Source organism: Antechinus flavipes, chromosome 2 (genome assembly GCF_016432865.1).
Source record: "Antechinus flavipes isolate AdamAnt ecotype Samford, QLD, Australia chromosome 2, AdamAnt_v2, whole genome shotgun sequence".
NCBI classification, from domain to species: domain Eukaryota; kingdom Metazoa; phylum Chordata; class Mammalia; order Dasyuromorphia; family Dasyuridae; genus Antechinus; species Antechinus flavipes.
Window position 1 is genome coordinate 489,415,123 of NC_067399.1, and position 17,629 is coordinate 489,432,751.

A 17,629-nucleotide genomic window follows, 5' to 3' on the forward strand; every position below is an offset into this window, starting at 1 on the left:
GTATTTGGAAAAATAAAATACTATTTAAAAAAGAAATATATTGTTGCCTGCTTGTACTCATTATATATCTCTCTTTTGTCATATGGTTCACTTGAAACTTTGATTCTTAAGAATATATATATATATTATATACATATATATAATATATATATATGTATGTGTGTATATATATGTATATGTATATATGTGTATATATATATATATTCTTAATATATATATGTGTATATAATATATAAGTATAGCATCCACTTATGTTAACATGATTAAAACTATGCAGTTTAGAAAATAAATTTTTTTCAGGAAGTAGAAATGACCAGATGCTTTTTTTTTAATTGTATTTTTAAAAATGTTCAATAATATGTTATTTTCCAAATACGTGTAAAGATAGTTTTCAACATTTGTTTTTATAATACTTTTGTGTTCCAAATTTTTCTCTTTCCCTCCTTTGCCTCTTCCCTCCCCAAGATATCAAGTAATCTGATATAGATAGATTAAATATGTGCAATTCTTTTAAACATATTTCCATATTTGTCATGGGATACAAGAAAGATCAGCCCAGAGGGAAAAAACCATGAGAAAGAAAGAAATAAACAAAGTGAAAATATTGTTCTTCAATCCATATTCAGTCTCCGTAGTTCTCTCTCTGGATGTGGATAGCATTTTCTATCCCAAGTTTATTAGAATTGCCTTGAATTACCACATTGTTGAGAAGAGCCAAGTCTGTCGCACTTGATCATTACATAATATTGTTGTTATTGTATACAGTGTTCTCTTGGTTCTCTCACTATGCTCAGCATCATGTAAGTCTTTTCAGGCTTTTCTGAAATCAGCCTGCTCATCATTTTTTCCTTTCTTTTTTAATAAAATCTTTTTTATTTTTCAAAATATATGCAAAGATAGTTTTCAACATCCTGAAAAATCTTGTGTTCCAAATTTTTCTTCCTTTCTTTCTTTCCCCTCCCCTAGCAATCCAATATAGTTAAGCATGTGCAGTTCTTCTAAACAGATTTCCACATTGGTCATGCTGCACAAGAAAAATCAGATCAAAAAGGAAAAATGTAAGAGAGAAAAAACAAGCGAACAACAACAGTAAAAATACTATGTTGTGATCCACATTCAGTCCCCAGTCTCTGGATATAGATGACTCTCTTCCATCTCAAGTCTATTGGAATTGGCTGGAATCAAACTCACTTGAAGTTGCTTATCATTAATATTCTATTACATTAATATACCATAACTTATTCCGTCATTCCTCCAATTTATAGGCATCCACTCGATTTCTAGTTTCTTGACACTACAGAAGGGGCTTTTATAAACATTTTGCACATCTGGATCCTTTCTCCTCTTTAATGATCTCCTTGGGATATAGCCCTAATAGTAATACTGCTGTATCAAAGGTAGGTATAGTTTTGTAGTCCTTTGGACATAATTCCAAATTGCTCTCCAGAAAGGTTATATTATTTCACAACTCCACCAAAAATGTATTAATTAAACTTTTTTATGAGGAAGTAGACATGGCATTTAGGATTAGGTAGGAAAGAATAACAGGACCAGGCCAAGTACACACAGAAAATGCACTCTGAAAGTTGTATGAACTTGATAGCATTAAGAGCTTATTTTATTCAATATTTTGGATAGAAGAAATGGGATAAATAACAGATGTTGTAGAATGGCAGGTGCAGGACTTGGTGTCAGGAAGAATGGATATATATTTTACTATGATTGTGACTTACTGACTGACAGTGGACAAGTCATTTAACACCTTTGAGCCTGTACTACTTCATTTGTAAAATAATGATAATACCTATAATATCTACTGTATAGGGAGAAAAGATTAAATATTATAATGTGTACAAGGTATTTTGCAAATCTTAAGGCTCTTTGTAAGTGTCATTTATTGCTCAAAAAAAGGCAAACAAGGATGTCACTAATTAATCTATATGCCTAACTAACCTTTGCATCTTTTTGAAAATGATCTATAAATGTTATTGAGAAGATCATTGATGAAAATATGAGAAAGTAATACACAGACTTGCAAGTTATTTCCTATAGCAAAACACATCTTTATAGTTACATAGTTGACTTAAAAATGTGGAGGATGCAAAATCCTCTTTATTTCATTACACAAACACAACTCTCTTTTCCAACAAGAAGTTTTCATACATATCTTAAGATCATTCAAGATAGGGAAGTTGTTTAATAAGCAAGCTTATTGAAAGAATTTGTAAAATAAATAGAATCTGAAATGAATTATATCAACAAGTACTTACTTTTGCAAAACACATAAGAAAAGCACCATCCTTGAACTCAAGGAACTTAAATTCTAATGGGGTAGACAACATGTAAATAAGTATAAACTTTCATAATAAAAACAGGTGATAGAAGATAATTTCAGAGGGAACACACTCATTTCAGAAGTTTTTGGCAAAGACTCCTGCAAAATAAATGTCTGAAAACTCTCATGTATGCAAGAGTACGTTTTTAGTGTGTTAAATTTTGTGACACTAATTTGGCTTTCTAGTCTCTCATTTTCTTTTTTCTTGGACATATCTAATTGCTTATCTAATACATTGCCATATATCTAAATTACATATTGGTGAGGTCTTACTATAGGTTATAGATGTTCAATTAATCAGATGGCATTTATTATATACCTATATGTCAGATACTATTCTAAGTGCTGAGGAGATAATGAAAGGCAAAAACACTCAAAATATAAAATCAGTTCAGAAGAAAAACAATAAATTTATTTTTACTACACGTTGCTTTATGGATCATGTTGGAAGAGAAAAATCAGAGCAAAAGGGAAAAACAGTGGGAATGTTAAAAAAAAAAAAAAAAATTGAACATTGCATGTGTTGATTTACATTGTCTCCTTAGTTCTTTTTCTGGATGCGGTTGGCATTTTCTGTCCAAAGTCTATTGGGATTGCTTTGGATCATTGAATCATTGAGAAGAATCTAGTCTTTCATTGTTGATCATTGCACACTCTTGCTGTTATTGTATACAATGCGTTCCTGATTCTGCTTGTTTCACATAACATCAGTTCATGTAAATCTTTCCAGACTTTTCTAAAATCAGCTTGTTCATTATTTTTTATAGAACAATAACATTCCATTACCTTCATATACCACAACTTGTTCAGCCATTCCCCAATTGGTGGGTATCTTCTCGTTTTCTCATTCTTTACTATCACAAAAGAGCTGCTACAAACATTTTTTGACTTGTGAGTTCTTTTCCCTCTTTTATGATTTCCTTGGGTTATCGATCCAGTAATGGCACTGCTAGGTCAATATACAACAGTATTAAAAAGACAAGGAACATAAATGTATGAACTTAAAACTAGTATTTGAATAAAGTCCACATTCTAATATAATCAATGCTTTCAATATTAGTCAAGTCTTTTCATTTGTTAGCTTAGATATACAGATGTCATGAAATAGAAAGCTATAATAAGGATATAAAATATACATATATGTTTTATATAGGATATATAAGTATATAAATAGAACATATTTTTATATAGGATATGTAAAATATCCTATATATAACATAATATATAAAATAAGCTTACTGTTTGAGAGAGAGCACACAGATGATAGATGGAGAGTAAAAGTAAGGTAACTTTAAATAGGAAGGCTCAAATGGCTGGAGATGAGATCACAAAGAACTCTTACCGAAGGTGGCATTTGAGCTAAATCTTAAAAGAGGCCAAGAAGGGGAAGAGCCAGAGATGAGGAGAACCCTCCAAGTATGGGGAATATTCACTGCAAAGGAATCAAGATATACGATGAGTGTTGTGTGCTAAGAACAGCAAGTAAGTCAATATTGCTGAATCAGAGAGTGGCAGTAGAGTTATGTTTAAGAAAATTAGAAAAGTAGGAAGAAGCCAGGTTGTGAAGAGCTTTAAATGCCAAAGGACTTACTAGCTACAAGAAATAGGAAACTATTGAAGAAGATGGTGACACAGTCAAATTTGTATTTCAAGAAAATTGCATTGTCTGCTATATGGAAGATAGAATGGAGTGGGAAAAGAACTTGAGAGAGTAAGAACAATTAAAAGAATATTGTAATATCCCAGAAAGAAGTTGATGAGGGTCTGAATTAGGATGGTAGCATAGTGAGTAGAAAGAATGGTACATATATGAAGGATATTTTGTAGGAAGAAATAACAGAATTTTATAGTCAAATGAATGCATGTATGTGGTGAGTGAGGAGTCAAGGAAGACCCTAAGTCTATGAAACTGGGTGACTGGAATGATGGTAGTGACATTTTAACATGGAAATTTGGGAGAGATGAGAATTTGAGGAAAAAGTTAAGTTTTTCTGATCAATATGGTAACCAGCCTTAATTCCTGCGAATCAGTAGTGAAGCAGGGTATTTATGCTTCCTAAGAGTTGATGAACTTAAGAACTTGAGATATATTTTTAGACATGACCAATGCTAGAATTTCTTTTACTTGACTGTTTATTATAGGATTTTTCTTTTTTTCTTTTTCTAATTGAGGAGTGATCAAAAAGGGAGAGAAAATAAATGAGTGTTAATTAGAAAATAAAATCTAAAAGAGGAAGAAAATATAATGACTTTAATTTTATACATGTTGCATTTTGTATGCCTATGGAACATTCAGTTCAAGAAATCCAAACCATCATCAGCATAGAGATAATAACTGAAACAAAGTAGGATAATATAGAGAGAAAAGAGAAGAACCTTGGGGAATACCCACAATTACAAGGTTGCACTTTCTCCTCTCTACATGACTTGTTGTAGAAAGAAACTAAATTGTGTTTTATTCTGATATTCTCTCATTCATTTTTTGTTCCCTAATCTTCAATCTCTCCCCATCTAGTGTTTCCTTCCCTATTGCCTTTAAACATTTTTGTCTCCCCATCCTTTAAAAAACCTTTACTAGACCCTACCATCTGTTCCAGTTAGGATTCTGTATCTTTTTTTCCTCATAAATAGGGAAAACTGCTTTCACATTTTTTTTTCTTTTCACTCATTTAGCCTTTTGCAGTCTGACTTCCAGTCTTTTTACTTAACTGAAAAAACTCTTTCCAAAGTAAACAATCTTTTAATTTCCAAAACTGATAATTTTTTTTATCCTTTCTTATCCTTGTCCTTTTCTGTGTTTGTCTTTGTTGGCATGCTATCTTTCTCTATGTTTCTTTCTGGATAATATCTGTTTTCTGTTTTTTCATGATACTACTCAGTACTGCTGAGTACAGAGTATTTTCTTACTGCTGCTTTTCAGTATCTTTTGGTGGTTCATAATTCATCTCATGCTACAAATTGTGAATTTACCCTAATGTTCTGTCTTGGGTCGTTTTCTTTGCATTCTTTTTTTCATTAGCTGTTTTAAGTTTAGTTGTCATCTCTCTACATATGACTGCCAGCTTTTTATATATCCAGCCATAGCCCCAGTTGCACTCTTGAGCTTCAGTTATGTCACCATTGGACTTTATAAATTGTACATCCCAGAGTTATCTGAAATTCAATATATTTAAAACAGAAATCATTACCTTTTCCTTTTCCCTCCAGAATCCTTCTTTATTTCTTTTGAGGTCACTACCATTCTTCTAGTCTCCCCAATTTATAACCTAGATATTTTGTACCCCATATATCTCATCAGTAGCCAAATCTTCTTGTTTTATCTTTGCATTATCTCTTGTATCTAATCTCTCAAATAGCTATCATTTTAATTCTGATTAATTTAGCACTCAGTGTTGAAGAGGACCACTGACATCACAAGGGGCAAGTCTTGACTTTTGAGTGAACTGGATTTAAAGAGGCACAGTTCCACAAAGTTGTAATCCTTACCCTCTCATCCAGAGTTAGCAGAGTCGTGACAATACAAAAGTCAGGATGAATTATGATAGCTCAGAATATAGTGATGACTTTGGTGTCTTCAATCTCTGAAACTAATATAAGTGGGGAAGAGCTGTGCAAAATCAACAGTCTCCCTCTCTCTTCCAGAGCCATCAAGTCATTAGCTGTAGAGAAATTTTCCTTTCTTGACCCAGTTCATTTTCTGAGAGAAACCACTCTCTACCCACCCCTGTCATTCAAGCTTTCTGGCAGGAGGAATCTGGATATGGAGGCAAAAGTTAATGATCACAAGCCCTCCACTGCCCAGAGTTTCTGGCCACTGCCTGGGACTCAAGATTATTAGGAGTCCTAGGTCCTCTGCCCACTACTGCCTTGGTTGCTACTGCCACTACTGCCACTGCCATTTGGGCTCCTTACTACTTCTATTCATGCCACCTCTGCTATTCCTGTTGCTTTTCCTTCTGCTGATCATGTGGGCCTAGCTATCCCCCTTTTAGTACTACTATTTTGGGAACTAGGAGACAATATACTGCAGCTACATCGTCCTGTAGAAACTGTCTCAGTCTGCCCACTATAATGCAAAACTTCAGCATTGTGTGCTCCAACCTTACAGTCCTGCACAACACTACCTTCACTGGGGAAGAGCAACCCATGGCTGGAACTGAGCAATACATCTAGCCAACCTTAAATCCCTACTGCTCAATCAAGACAAATATAGTGCTGAGCATTTTTTTTTCTTGTCAAAATGAATCAAGATTGACAAATTTTAAAATAGACAAATGCTAAGGTATCATGTTTTAGCAGACACTTGCTATTAAGATTGTTTTCCAGCTTTTCTGATTTCCTTCTAATCTTGGTTGCATTGGTTTTGTTTGTGCAAAAGTTTCTAAATTTAATATAATTAAAATGATTTATTTACATTTTGTAATGTTCTCTTATCTCTTATGTGGTCACAGACCTGCAATTCACTTAACTTCTCCTTTGGGAATTTGGATATTATGCCACTTGGTGCATATATATTTAGTATTGATGTTACTTCATTGTCTGTGTTACCTTTTAGCAAGATATAGTTTCCTTATCTCTTTTAATTAGATCTGTTTTTTCTTATTCTTTGTCTGAGATCAGGTATTATTATCCCTGCTTTTTTTTTTTCCACTAGAGCTGAAGCATAATAGATTTTTCTGACTCCTTATCTTTACTCTGTGTGTTTATCTGCTTCAAATGTGTTTCTTGAAAACAGAATATTGTAGGATTCTGATTTTTTATCTACTCTGCTACTTCCATTTTATGAGAGAATTCATCCTATCCACAATTATATTTATTAATCGTCTTTCCATCCTATTTTTCTTCTGTTTTTTCTCTCTCTCTTTTCACACTTTCCCCTCAGTGACAGTGTTTTGCTTCTGTGTATAGCCTCCCTCAGTCTTCCCTATCTTCTGTCAGTCTGCCCCCTCCTACAGTCTTAATTATTTTTTATATCATTTCCTCACATTCATCTTATACCCTTATCATCTGCCTGTGTATATTCATTCTAGTCATTCTATTAGTGGTACAGTTATTAAGAATTACAAGTATCATTTTCCCTTGTAGGAATTTAAACAGTCTAGCTTCATTGAATCCCTTATTTTCTTTTACTTTTTCCCTTTTTAGACTTCTCTTAGGTCTTGATAATGGAGATCAGATTTTTTGTCCAAATCTAATATTCTCTATATGAATGCTTAAAATTCTTCTGTTTCATTGAATTACCATTTTCCCTCTTGAAATGTTATGCTTAGGGTTAGATGATTCTTGATTGTAGTCCTAACTCCTTTGCCTTCAGAATATCATTTCCCGTTACCTCTGATTCTTTAATGTTGCAGCTGCTAAATCCTGTGTAATCCTGATTGTGGCTCCCAGATAATTAAATTGTTTCTGGTCACTTGTAGTATTTTTTTCTTGACCTAATCTCAGATTTTCTGCCATGTTCCTTGAGGTTTTTATTTTGGGATTTCTTGGGGTAAATGGTGGATTCTTTCAATACCTATTTATTTTGTCCTCTGGTTCCAGGATGTCAAAGCAGTTTTCCTTGATAATTTCTTGAAAGATGATATTCAGGTTCTCCCTTTTGATTATCACTTTTAAGTAGTTCAATGACTGCTATTGTCTCTATTGGAGCTATTTTCCAGGTCAGTTGTTTTTCCCATGAGGTAGTTTATGCTTTCTTCTATATTTTTCATTTTTAAAAATTTGTTTGATTGATTTCCTGATGTCTCATAGTCATTAACTTCCATTTACCTAATTCTGATGTTTAAGAAGTTGTTTTCCTCAGTTGACTTTTGTACTTTTTTCCATTTGGTCAATTGGACTTTTTAAGGAGTTAATTTTCTTCAGTGAATTTTTATTTTGACCTTTTTCTTTTGACCAATTTTACTTTTTTAAGTGGTTGTGGTCTTTTTCCAAGCTATTGACTCTTTTTCCAAAATTCTCTTCCATTGTTCATATTTCTTTCCCCTATTTTTTCTACCTCTTATATGACTTTTCAGCTCCTTTTTGGGCTTTTCCATGAATTCTTTCTGGCTTTGAAAACATTTCCCATTTTTCTTTGGGGTTTTGCTCATAGATGTTTTGACATCATTGTTCTCTTACTGAGTTTGTGTTTTGATCTTCCCTGTCACCATAATAACTTTCTTTGGTCGTATTCCTTTTTGTTGTTTTTGGCCTTTTTCTTTTCTCTTAAATTTGAGCTCTTTTCTTGAGTGGAAAAGGCACTGCTTCAGGCCTCTTTTATCTGGTGCTATACTGAAGTTGTCCTGAGACCATTAGACCTTGTGTTTGAGCTATGCTGAGGGGTGGGGAGAGATCTGGTGCTGCTAGCAGGAGTCCCTTGGTGTCTGACACCTTACTTTATTCAGAGCCAGGGTCCTAGTGGTGGTATCTGGCATAGAGGCTGATGGGGTGTTTCTGTTTTCCCCAGGCTACACTGAAGCACAGGGCTGGGACCCAGCAGTTTCCTATTTGTTTGTTTAGGCGTTGTAGGAGTTTTGCCCTACTCTACCATTCTGGGGTTCAGGATTTCCCACTGGTTTTCTCAGGTGGGACTTGCTGCTTGTTTGCTAGGAATCTTCTTGTTCTGTACTGCATTCCCTTTTCCCTGATTGAGGCACTTTCTTGTAAATCTTCCAAGTTTCTTGCATTCAAAGATTGTTTTATTTCATCCTTTTGCTGGTTTTGCCGTTCCAAGATTTGTTTGGGGGTACTATTTTATAATTGTTTAGAGAAGAATATGGGAGAGTTACAGTAATTTACTGCTTATTCCACTATCTTGACTCATGGAATTCCTGTATCCAGGATTTTTTAAAAGTCTTTGCTTTTTTTCTTTTTCAGCCTCTTTTTAACTTGCGATTCTATTATGTACAATTTTTGTCCCTCTGACAAATGCATATTGGAGTTTTTTGTAAATGCAGTTGTGTCTAGTTATGTTTTATATCCATAGGCAATGGGGTTTCTTTATCAAAGGTCTTGACAGTATTCTTTCTTAGCAATGCTCACAGTCTGTTTATGCAATTGTATGGTGATAAAATGATTTACTTTTTAGTGTTGATATTTTAATTTACTACTCTCTCATCCTCCAATCTAAAAATTATATAAAATGTGGTGACATTTACTGGTGAAGGTGATTTTTCTATAGTTTGAAATAATAAAAACATTTGGACTATAGATTTGTTGTATTTATATTAGGACAGTCATAGGTTGAAAACTTAAATTTGGCCCAATGACAGGAGGATTTATCGGGAGCATTATTTAATGAGTATACTTAGCATAACTTATTATATGTTTACTCTTAATTTCTATAGGAATAGGGAAAAGATGAAAAATAAAGACATTTTTTACCTTCTAGTTGTAAATCTTAAACCACCTGAAGAACATAGTGAAGAACACTTCTGCTGATTTCAAAAAATGCAAATTAATGGGGACAAAATTAAAACCAGTAGATAAATATTGATCCAGTATCTGTGAAAGTGAATAATGAGTTAGGGTCAATAAATTAAAGGTTGTGGGACAAGGCAACTTTTTTCATTAAGTTCACTTAATAGAAATGATATAGTAATATTCCTTAGAATTTACATAGTACTTTAAGATTTTGCAAAGTGCTTTCCATATGTGGGAAGCACATAAATATAAATACTATAGCAATAATAGTAAAGTAATATGGAGATTTAATAATGTTAATAAAGAGTTGTCATTTTTCACTGATATACATTCATGTCTATTCAGTTAGTTATAGATTTACCACTAATACATCTTAATTTATATTTCATTTATATTTAGAAAGAAGTATTTATAGACACTGCATCACATTTTACCATAATATGATTGCTTTTTCCCAAATGGATCATTATAATAAATACACTTGCATATTGATACCTTTTATTATAATTAGATACTTTGAAAGAATTTAGCATGAGGATTTTCTCACCCTTTCAATGTATTCTTATCTTGTGGAATTCTTGTCCATGTATTCCTTTAAATTCTTCATCAGTTATATGCCAGTCAGCTACTATAGCCTTCTCTTCCTCCTCTTTTTTTCCCTCCACCTTTCACTCCCATCCAAGCTACACTACTGGCTAATTTATATTTATTTTTCTGTTATATTTATTCCCAATCATATATACCATTCTTAAAATTATTATAGCTTTTTATTGACAAAACATATGGATAGCTAATTTTTCAACATTGACCCTTGTGAACACTTCTGTTCCAACTTTTCCCCTCCTTCCCTCCACCCCCTCCCCTACATGGCATGCAGTTCCATACATGTTAAACATATTAAATAAAGTACACATATACCATTTCTTGCAAGAATTTCATTGATATTAGCTGTATTGATTGATCATGTTTAGACCTCAAAATGCTTATCTTCTATTCCTACTGAATTTCAGTCGTAGATCATTATCTTTCCATGCTACTTAGGCATGACAAACTGACAAATTCTTTGGGCTGCTCATCTAGTATTTGAAGGAGTAATGAAGAGGAGAATATTCAAGGCATGGCGGGCAACCAGGAGTGCTATAGGTCATAGTGCAATTGACGCAATGGTATCAAATGAATTCTTTTAAAAAAATCTTCAGTTCAGGTGGAACATAGAAAGTTGTATTATAGTGTAAAAATCACTAGATTTAGAATAGACAACTTTAATTAAAATCTTTACTAATTATCATGTATATAACCTTAGTCAAGATGCTAAACAGATAGAGTGGATCTCAGTTTTCTCATCTGCAAAATGAGAATGATATTTGCACAGAGATTAAGAGGATTGTGCGGAAAGTGTTTTGTTGAACTTTCAAGTATTGTATGATGCTGAACTAAAATGACTCATCTGAGCTATTAAGAAAAGTGCTAATATTAGCAAATAGTACAGAAGCAAAGGTTAAATTAGGGTGAATGAAGACAAGAAATCTCAGAGAAGAACTAAAGAATTCTGAATAAGAATCATGGATATTATTTGAATTAGAGAAAAACTAGTTAACTTGAAAAATGTGTTGTTTGAAAATGTTAATAGGAATAATTTGCCATGGTTTATTTGCAATCCTTTTGCTAACTATGACTTAATATAGATTTCTTATCTTACGTATTTCTGAAGTGTTGTTATTTTTCAGTTGTTTTCAGTTCTATCTGATTCCTCATTACCCTATTTGGGGTTTTCTTAACAAAGATACTAGAGTGGCTTTGCCATTTCCTTCTCTAGCTCATTTTTCAGATGAGGAAACTGAGGCAAATAGAGTTAAGTGACTTGCCCCATATCACACAAGTTGTAATTCATGACATGAATCTTTCTGATTCCAAGTCCAGTGCTCTATCCAGTGTGACACCTAGCTTTCCATATTTAGGAAGTAACATTTATTTCCTCATTAGCAAAATAATGGAAATTGTCATAAATGCAGACTCTCTTCCTCTCTAATAAACCTAGAATAACATATAGAAACTTCACAACTATTTTAAGTCTTATTACATAACTCAAGTCAACAATATAAGAAATATTTGCATGCCTAAGACTGTATTTATTAAAAACTAACTTACATATGAATTTCTTTTTATTGTCTAAATCAGGTTAAAAATAAAACCAAGGCAAAAAAACTGTTAACAGGGCAAATAAGGAACCATGTGATAAAGCATGTCCTCCAGATAGTTTGCTATCTAATTTAATTGCCACATATCATCATTTCAAGTGCATGATATTCCATAGTTCTAGTAATCAGCATCTGTCCTCTATTGAGCTTTATAAAAATGAAGACATAGGGTATTTCTGAATTTAAACTATGGGCCTCTTTGCACCTAGAGCATCTGGCTATGACTGAAGATGCCAAGTTCATCTCTTTGTTGATCTATTAGGTATCCTAAACAACTCAAAAAGAGGTGTGTATTGGATGTGTGGCTGTGGGTGTTTTCTAGATATATATGTGTGTGTGCAAATATACATACACACATACATATATGCATATGTATATATACATGCTGCATATTTAGATACATTTATAGTACGTATACATATACTTTGTATGTGGGGGGAAGTTAGTGGTGAAAGGATGGCTCAGGACAACGTGATATATCTGGAAATTAAATTTTGTAAAATTTATATTTATTCATTTTGTAATCTGCTTTAAAGTGTTTGATTTTATTGTAATAGCTGGTATATAATTTCATGGAAAATGTTCCTGGGTAAATTTTGTGGGTTAATATGGATTCCTGATTCTTCTGAAATTGTTAATATGGATATATACTTAAATCTTAAATTCATTTGTGAAACATTATTGTTTTAGAAAATTGGCATTTATTACATATATTGTGTCCAGTCTAAATTATGAACCTTAAAAACCCTCATTTCATAAAGAGCCCTTTATAAGGTTAATTATAAAGTAAATAAGTCTTTAGAGAACTTGTTGTTATTCTTCCTGTTGTAACCTAGTTGCAGTATAGGTACATAGGGGAAGGACTATAATCCAAAAATGAACTTTGTCTAATAGAAAAAAAAAAGAAGAAATTCGTATAATTTGGGAGCATGAGAACCAGATGAAATTTTAGATTGACAATGTAGAAAAACTCACATTGAATCCCCTTATCCACATATGTATGTCTCACCAGATCTACTTTGTTATATCTTTTTTTTTTCTTTTTTGAGGAGAAATGATGCTAGTCTGCTTAGTTTTGAGTCACAAAGCTGATTTAATTCTGTTTTAAACTCTTAGAAAGCGTTTGACTGGGAACAAGGAATAAGTGTAACAAATTTAAGTGTGATTTGTAAGTTTCTGAATTAGATACTGATAACCATAATATCACCCTGATTTTCACTTACATTGCTGGAAAACTTGATTTCTATGTACAACATCATTTTTTCTGAATTTATTTCCATAGTTAACCTTGGGATTTTTAAAGTTTCTACAGTAAAATTCAAAGTAATGTTATTAGTGCTGGAATTATTCTTATAGAATGCTTATCAATGAAATTATAGTTTGCACTACACCATTATAAAATGCATTTTCATGTTTATGTGTGTAATTTTTATTTTTATGATTAAAAAAGTAGCAAAGGGAATTTCAGTCTTATATTTTAGGCAAGGTTTATTTCTCCTTCTGGTAGGTTGATTAAGATGATTTTATGCTCTAAACTTGAATTCTGACCTATTCACATGAAATTCAAGGTGATGACATGTATATGTATATTGGTATTTATAAGTATATATAGTCATTTCATCTCTGAGAATATTGAGAATTTTTCTGAATTTATTCTATAACATAAAGCACTGAATTTTGAGACTTAAATTAAAAAGATATAATGGTTCCATAATCCATTAATTACATAAATAATTGTTGAAAAACTAATTTTAAATTGAAAATTTTTGCTTTTTTTTTATTAGAATTATGACATGCCAGGATGCCCAGTTCTCCAGAGCAATAATAAACACTGACATGCCTTGGATCAGTTAGTTGATGACCTCTGTTCCTACTCACTATAAAGAAGATAAATTTAATATATATTTGGAGTGAACCATTCAAGTGGCCTAGAATTTTCAAGATGACTGATCCAATGATGGACTTTTTTGACGATGCCAATCTTTTTGGTGAGACCTTAGAGGATTTGTCAGATGATGCCTTTGTACAACCAGGACCTGTTTCACTTGTTGATGAATTGAATTTGGGTGTAGAATTTGAACCTTTGCACATAGATTCATTGAACCATGTCCAGGATACTCAAACATCACAGAAGATGACTGATTTTGAACATTTAAATCAGTTTGAGTCACTGAAACTTCACCAAGTTAATCAATCATTTAGTAGCCCAGTTGAAAATGTGTTATCACCACATTCTCAATTTAATTGTTCCCCGGTCCATCCCCCAAATCAGTCTAATGGTTTGTTTCCAGATGTAGCTGATGGTAGTCCAATGTGGGGCCATCAGACTGGTGTTTCAAATCAAAATGGGTCTCCTTTTCACCAACAAGGACATTCACATTCTATGCAGCAAACTAAAAGCTTTGTAGCACACCCTGACTTTGCCTTATTTCAGGTCACTGAGCAACAGCAACAATGCACATCACTACAGTCACAGCAAAACAGAAACAATAATAATAACCCAGGGCAGGAAACTTTAAGCCAATCTAAAACCTTTATGGAAGTTAATATTTCTGGTCCACATAGAGTTCATGTTACTCACCAATCTCAAATAACCAGTGCATCAACTTCACAACAACCTCTCTCCATGCAACAGTTTTCTCCAACATCAAATGCTTCAATGCACTTCTGTGGCAATCACCAAGATGGGAATTTTGATGGACAGTCTCCAAATATGACTCCTTGCTCTGTCAATAACTCACAACAGTTTTCTTCACATTATTCCTTCTCCAGTAATCACATATCTCCAAGCAGTCTTCTTCAGTCCTCTACAGCTCTTGCATCTAGTCATTCAACTCATACTTTATCTGATTTTACTGGAAGCAATGCCTTTATGTCTCAGACGGGGACCAAACAGGATTCTACCCAACATATCCTAAATTCAAATTCATCTTTGAATTCAAATAATTTTGAAATGTTGCATTCAGCACATCCTCAGGGTAACTTCAGCAGCTCAAAATTGTCTCCTGTGCACATGAATTTCCCAGATCCTGTAAATTCTGCTTCTCACATGGGACATTTTAACGATCATGTAGAAACAAATGGTTTTTCATCTCTAGAAGATAATTTGCTTCATCAAGTGGGGTCTCAAACTGAGACATTCACAGGACTTGATCCAGAAGATCTTCTTCAGGAGGGTCTCCTTCCTCAATTTGATGACTCAGCATTTGGCCAAGATAATTCAAGTCATGTCTTAGAACATGATCTTGATCAACAACTTACTCCGCAGCTTTTAACACAGCCTTCAGATATAGCTCGAACTCATTCTCAAAGTCAAGTTCATTCATGGCATTTGTCAGTTTCTAATCATCAGCACTTACATGATAGAGAACATTCATCCTTACAACGTCAGGTATGTAGCTAGCTTTCTAACTTTCTTAACAATTGAGTTTTAATTATTTCTTTTTTTCTCAGAGGCATTCACTGTTATTCATTGTTTCTAGCTTTTGCTTTGGGAGGTTGTTGGGGTTTTTTTAAGTGCCCATTTATTGTTAAATTAATGTGTGAATTTATACTTTTAACTTGGAAATGATTCATTGATTCTCTCATAGCAAAATACATGCTAAACTCTTGGCATCTATGTTTGGGAAAATTTAAAAGACATGATTTTAAGAATTACCTTTAGTTTTAGATTTATGAATGGATTATATTAAGACCTTTTATCACCTCTCTGATATACTGTTACTTAATTAAACATTTGTAAGATGCTTATATGTGAATGTTATCGTATCAGGTGCCATGAATTCTAAGATACATACACACACACACACACACACACACACACACACACACACACACACTCTTTTTGAAATAAAAACAATTATCAGTTTTTCTTTTTCAATTTTAAAAAGCAGTGAAATGTTTCAAAATGTCTCTTTCCATGAGGCTAAATTATAAATTGAGTATGAATGAAATTTATAGATATAAGAAAAATGTATATACCCCTCTATCATCTTAACAAATTTTTTCATATGATTTCAAGTTCTGATTTTCTGATGTTTCTGCTCAAGAGTTTTTAATATTATTTTGTTATTTTTATGTAAGGGGGTTAGCAAGGACTTGATTACGTGAACATTAGGTGTAACAGTAGATAAAACACTGAGCCTGTTCAAATGCACTCTCAGACAATTACTAGCTATGTGACCCTGAGTAGTTCGCCTAACTGCTTTTTGCCTCAATTTCCTCATCTGTAAAATGGAGATAATACATAGCACCTACTTTCCAGAGATGTTGTGAGGATCAAATGAAATAATAAATAATAATAAAATTAAAAAATAAACTTTAGCTTACCATAGTGCCTGGCACATACTGAATGCTATTTAAATGTTATTAATTGATATAGGCACAGTTTCTTCACTAGTTTGACAAACTATTCCTCCATCCTCAATATAACCAGAAGTTGTTGAACTTTAGGTTTTGCAACTTTCTTTCTTAATTTTTCTAATGTCATCTCCATTTTAATTCAAACTAGGATACAATTTGTTTTTCTATGCATGTTTTCATAATTAATGAACAATTAATAAAGAGCATTGCAAGCCTCTTAAATGTATAGGATTGATTAAAGGAAGCTTGTTGTTTTTTTTCCTTAATAGTATTTATTTTATTTTTCCAGTTACATGTAAAGGTAGTTTCAATATTGATTTTTGTAAGATTTTGAGTTCCCCTTCCTCATCATTTTTTCTCCCTTCCTCATCATTCCCCTTCCCAAGACAGCAAACAGTCTGATATAGGGTATACATACATCTTATATAGGGATTATCTTAAATATGTTTCCTTATTTGTCATGTTGTGAAATAAAAATCAGAACAAAAAGAAAAACTGCAAGGAAGAAAAAGCAAACATAAAAAAGTGAAAACCATATGCTTCAACCCGCAGTGGATGACATTTTTTATCCCAAGTCTATTGGAATTGCCTTGGATCACTGTATTGCTAAGAAGAGCTAACTCTATCATAGTTGATCATCATATAATCGATATTATTGTGTAATATGTTCTTCTCATTCTGTTCACTTTACTCAACATTAGTTCATGTAAGTCTTTCCAGGCTTTTCTCAACTCAGCCTATTCATCATTTCTTTTTTTCCTCATCATTTCTTATTGAACAATAATTCCATTAATTCATATACAATAATTTATTCAGCCAATCCTCAATTGATAGTTTCCACTCAATTTCTGATTCATTGCCATTACAAAGAGAGCTACTTCCAACGTTTTTGTACATGTGGGTCCTTTTCCTCCTTATATGATTTCTTTGAGATACAGACCCAGTGGTGGTCCTGCTACATCGACTGCAGAATTTTATAGCCCTTTGGAAATAGTTCCAAATTGCTCTTCAGAATGACTAGATCAGTTCACAACATTGAATTAGTTTCCCAGTTTTTCTTATATTCCCTTAAATATTTATCATTATCTTTTCCTATCATATTAGCCAATTTGATAGGTGTAAGGTGGTATGTCAGTTGTTTTAATTTGCATTTCTCTAATCAATAGTGATTTAGACAATTTTTTATTGAAGGAAACTTGTAAAGAGTTTTCTCTATAGTAGCACCTACTTCAGTGCTACTGAAACATAAAGTAGCACTTTATGTGTAGGAGAAATATCTCCTGGTTAATAAGTCACTGTTCAAATCATTATACTACCTACTGTTAATGCT

The 17,629-nt window shown here is 32.8% G+C and overlaps 1 protein-coding gene across 10 annotated transcripts in view; it reads left to right on the top strand.

Moving 5' to 3' along the window:
- The window catches only part of CHD9 (chromodomain helicase DNA binding protein 9), a 251,575-nt gene that overhangs the window by 64,513 nt on the left and 169,433 nt on the right, over positions 1-17,629 (top strand). For all 10 annotated transcript variants that reach the window (XM_051979833.1, XM_051979832.1, XM_051979838.1 and 7 more), the window contains one exon: positions 13,722-15,328. In XM_051979833.1, coding sequence (XP_051835793.1) covers positions 13,880-15,328 — 1,449 coding nt within the window. In that variant the 5' untranslated portion in view covers positions 13,722-13,879. The remainder of the gene's footprint in view (positions 1-13,721; positions 15,329-17,629) is intronic.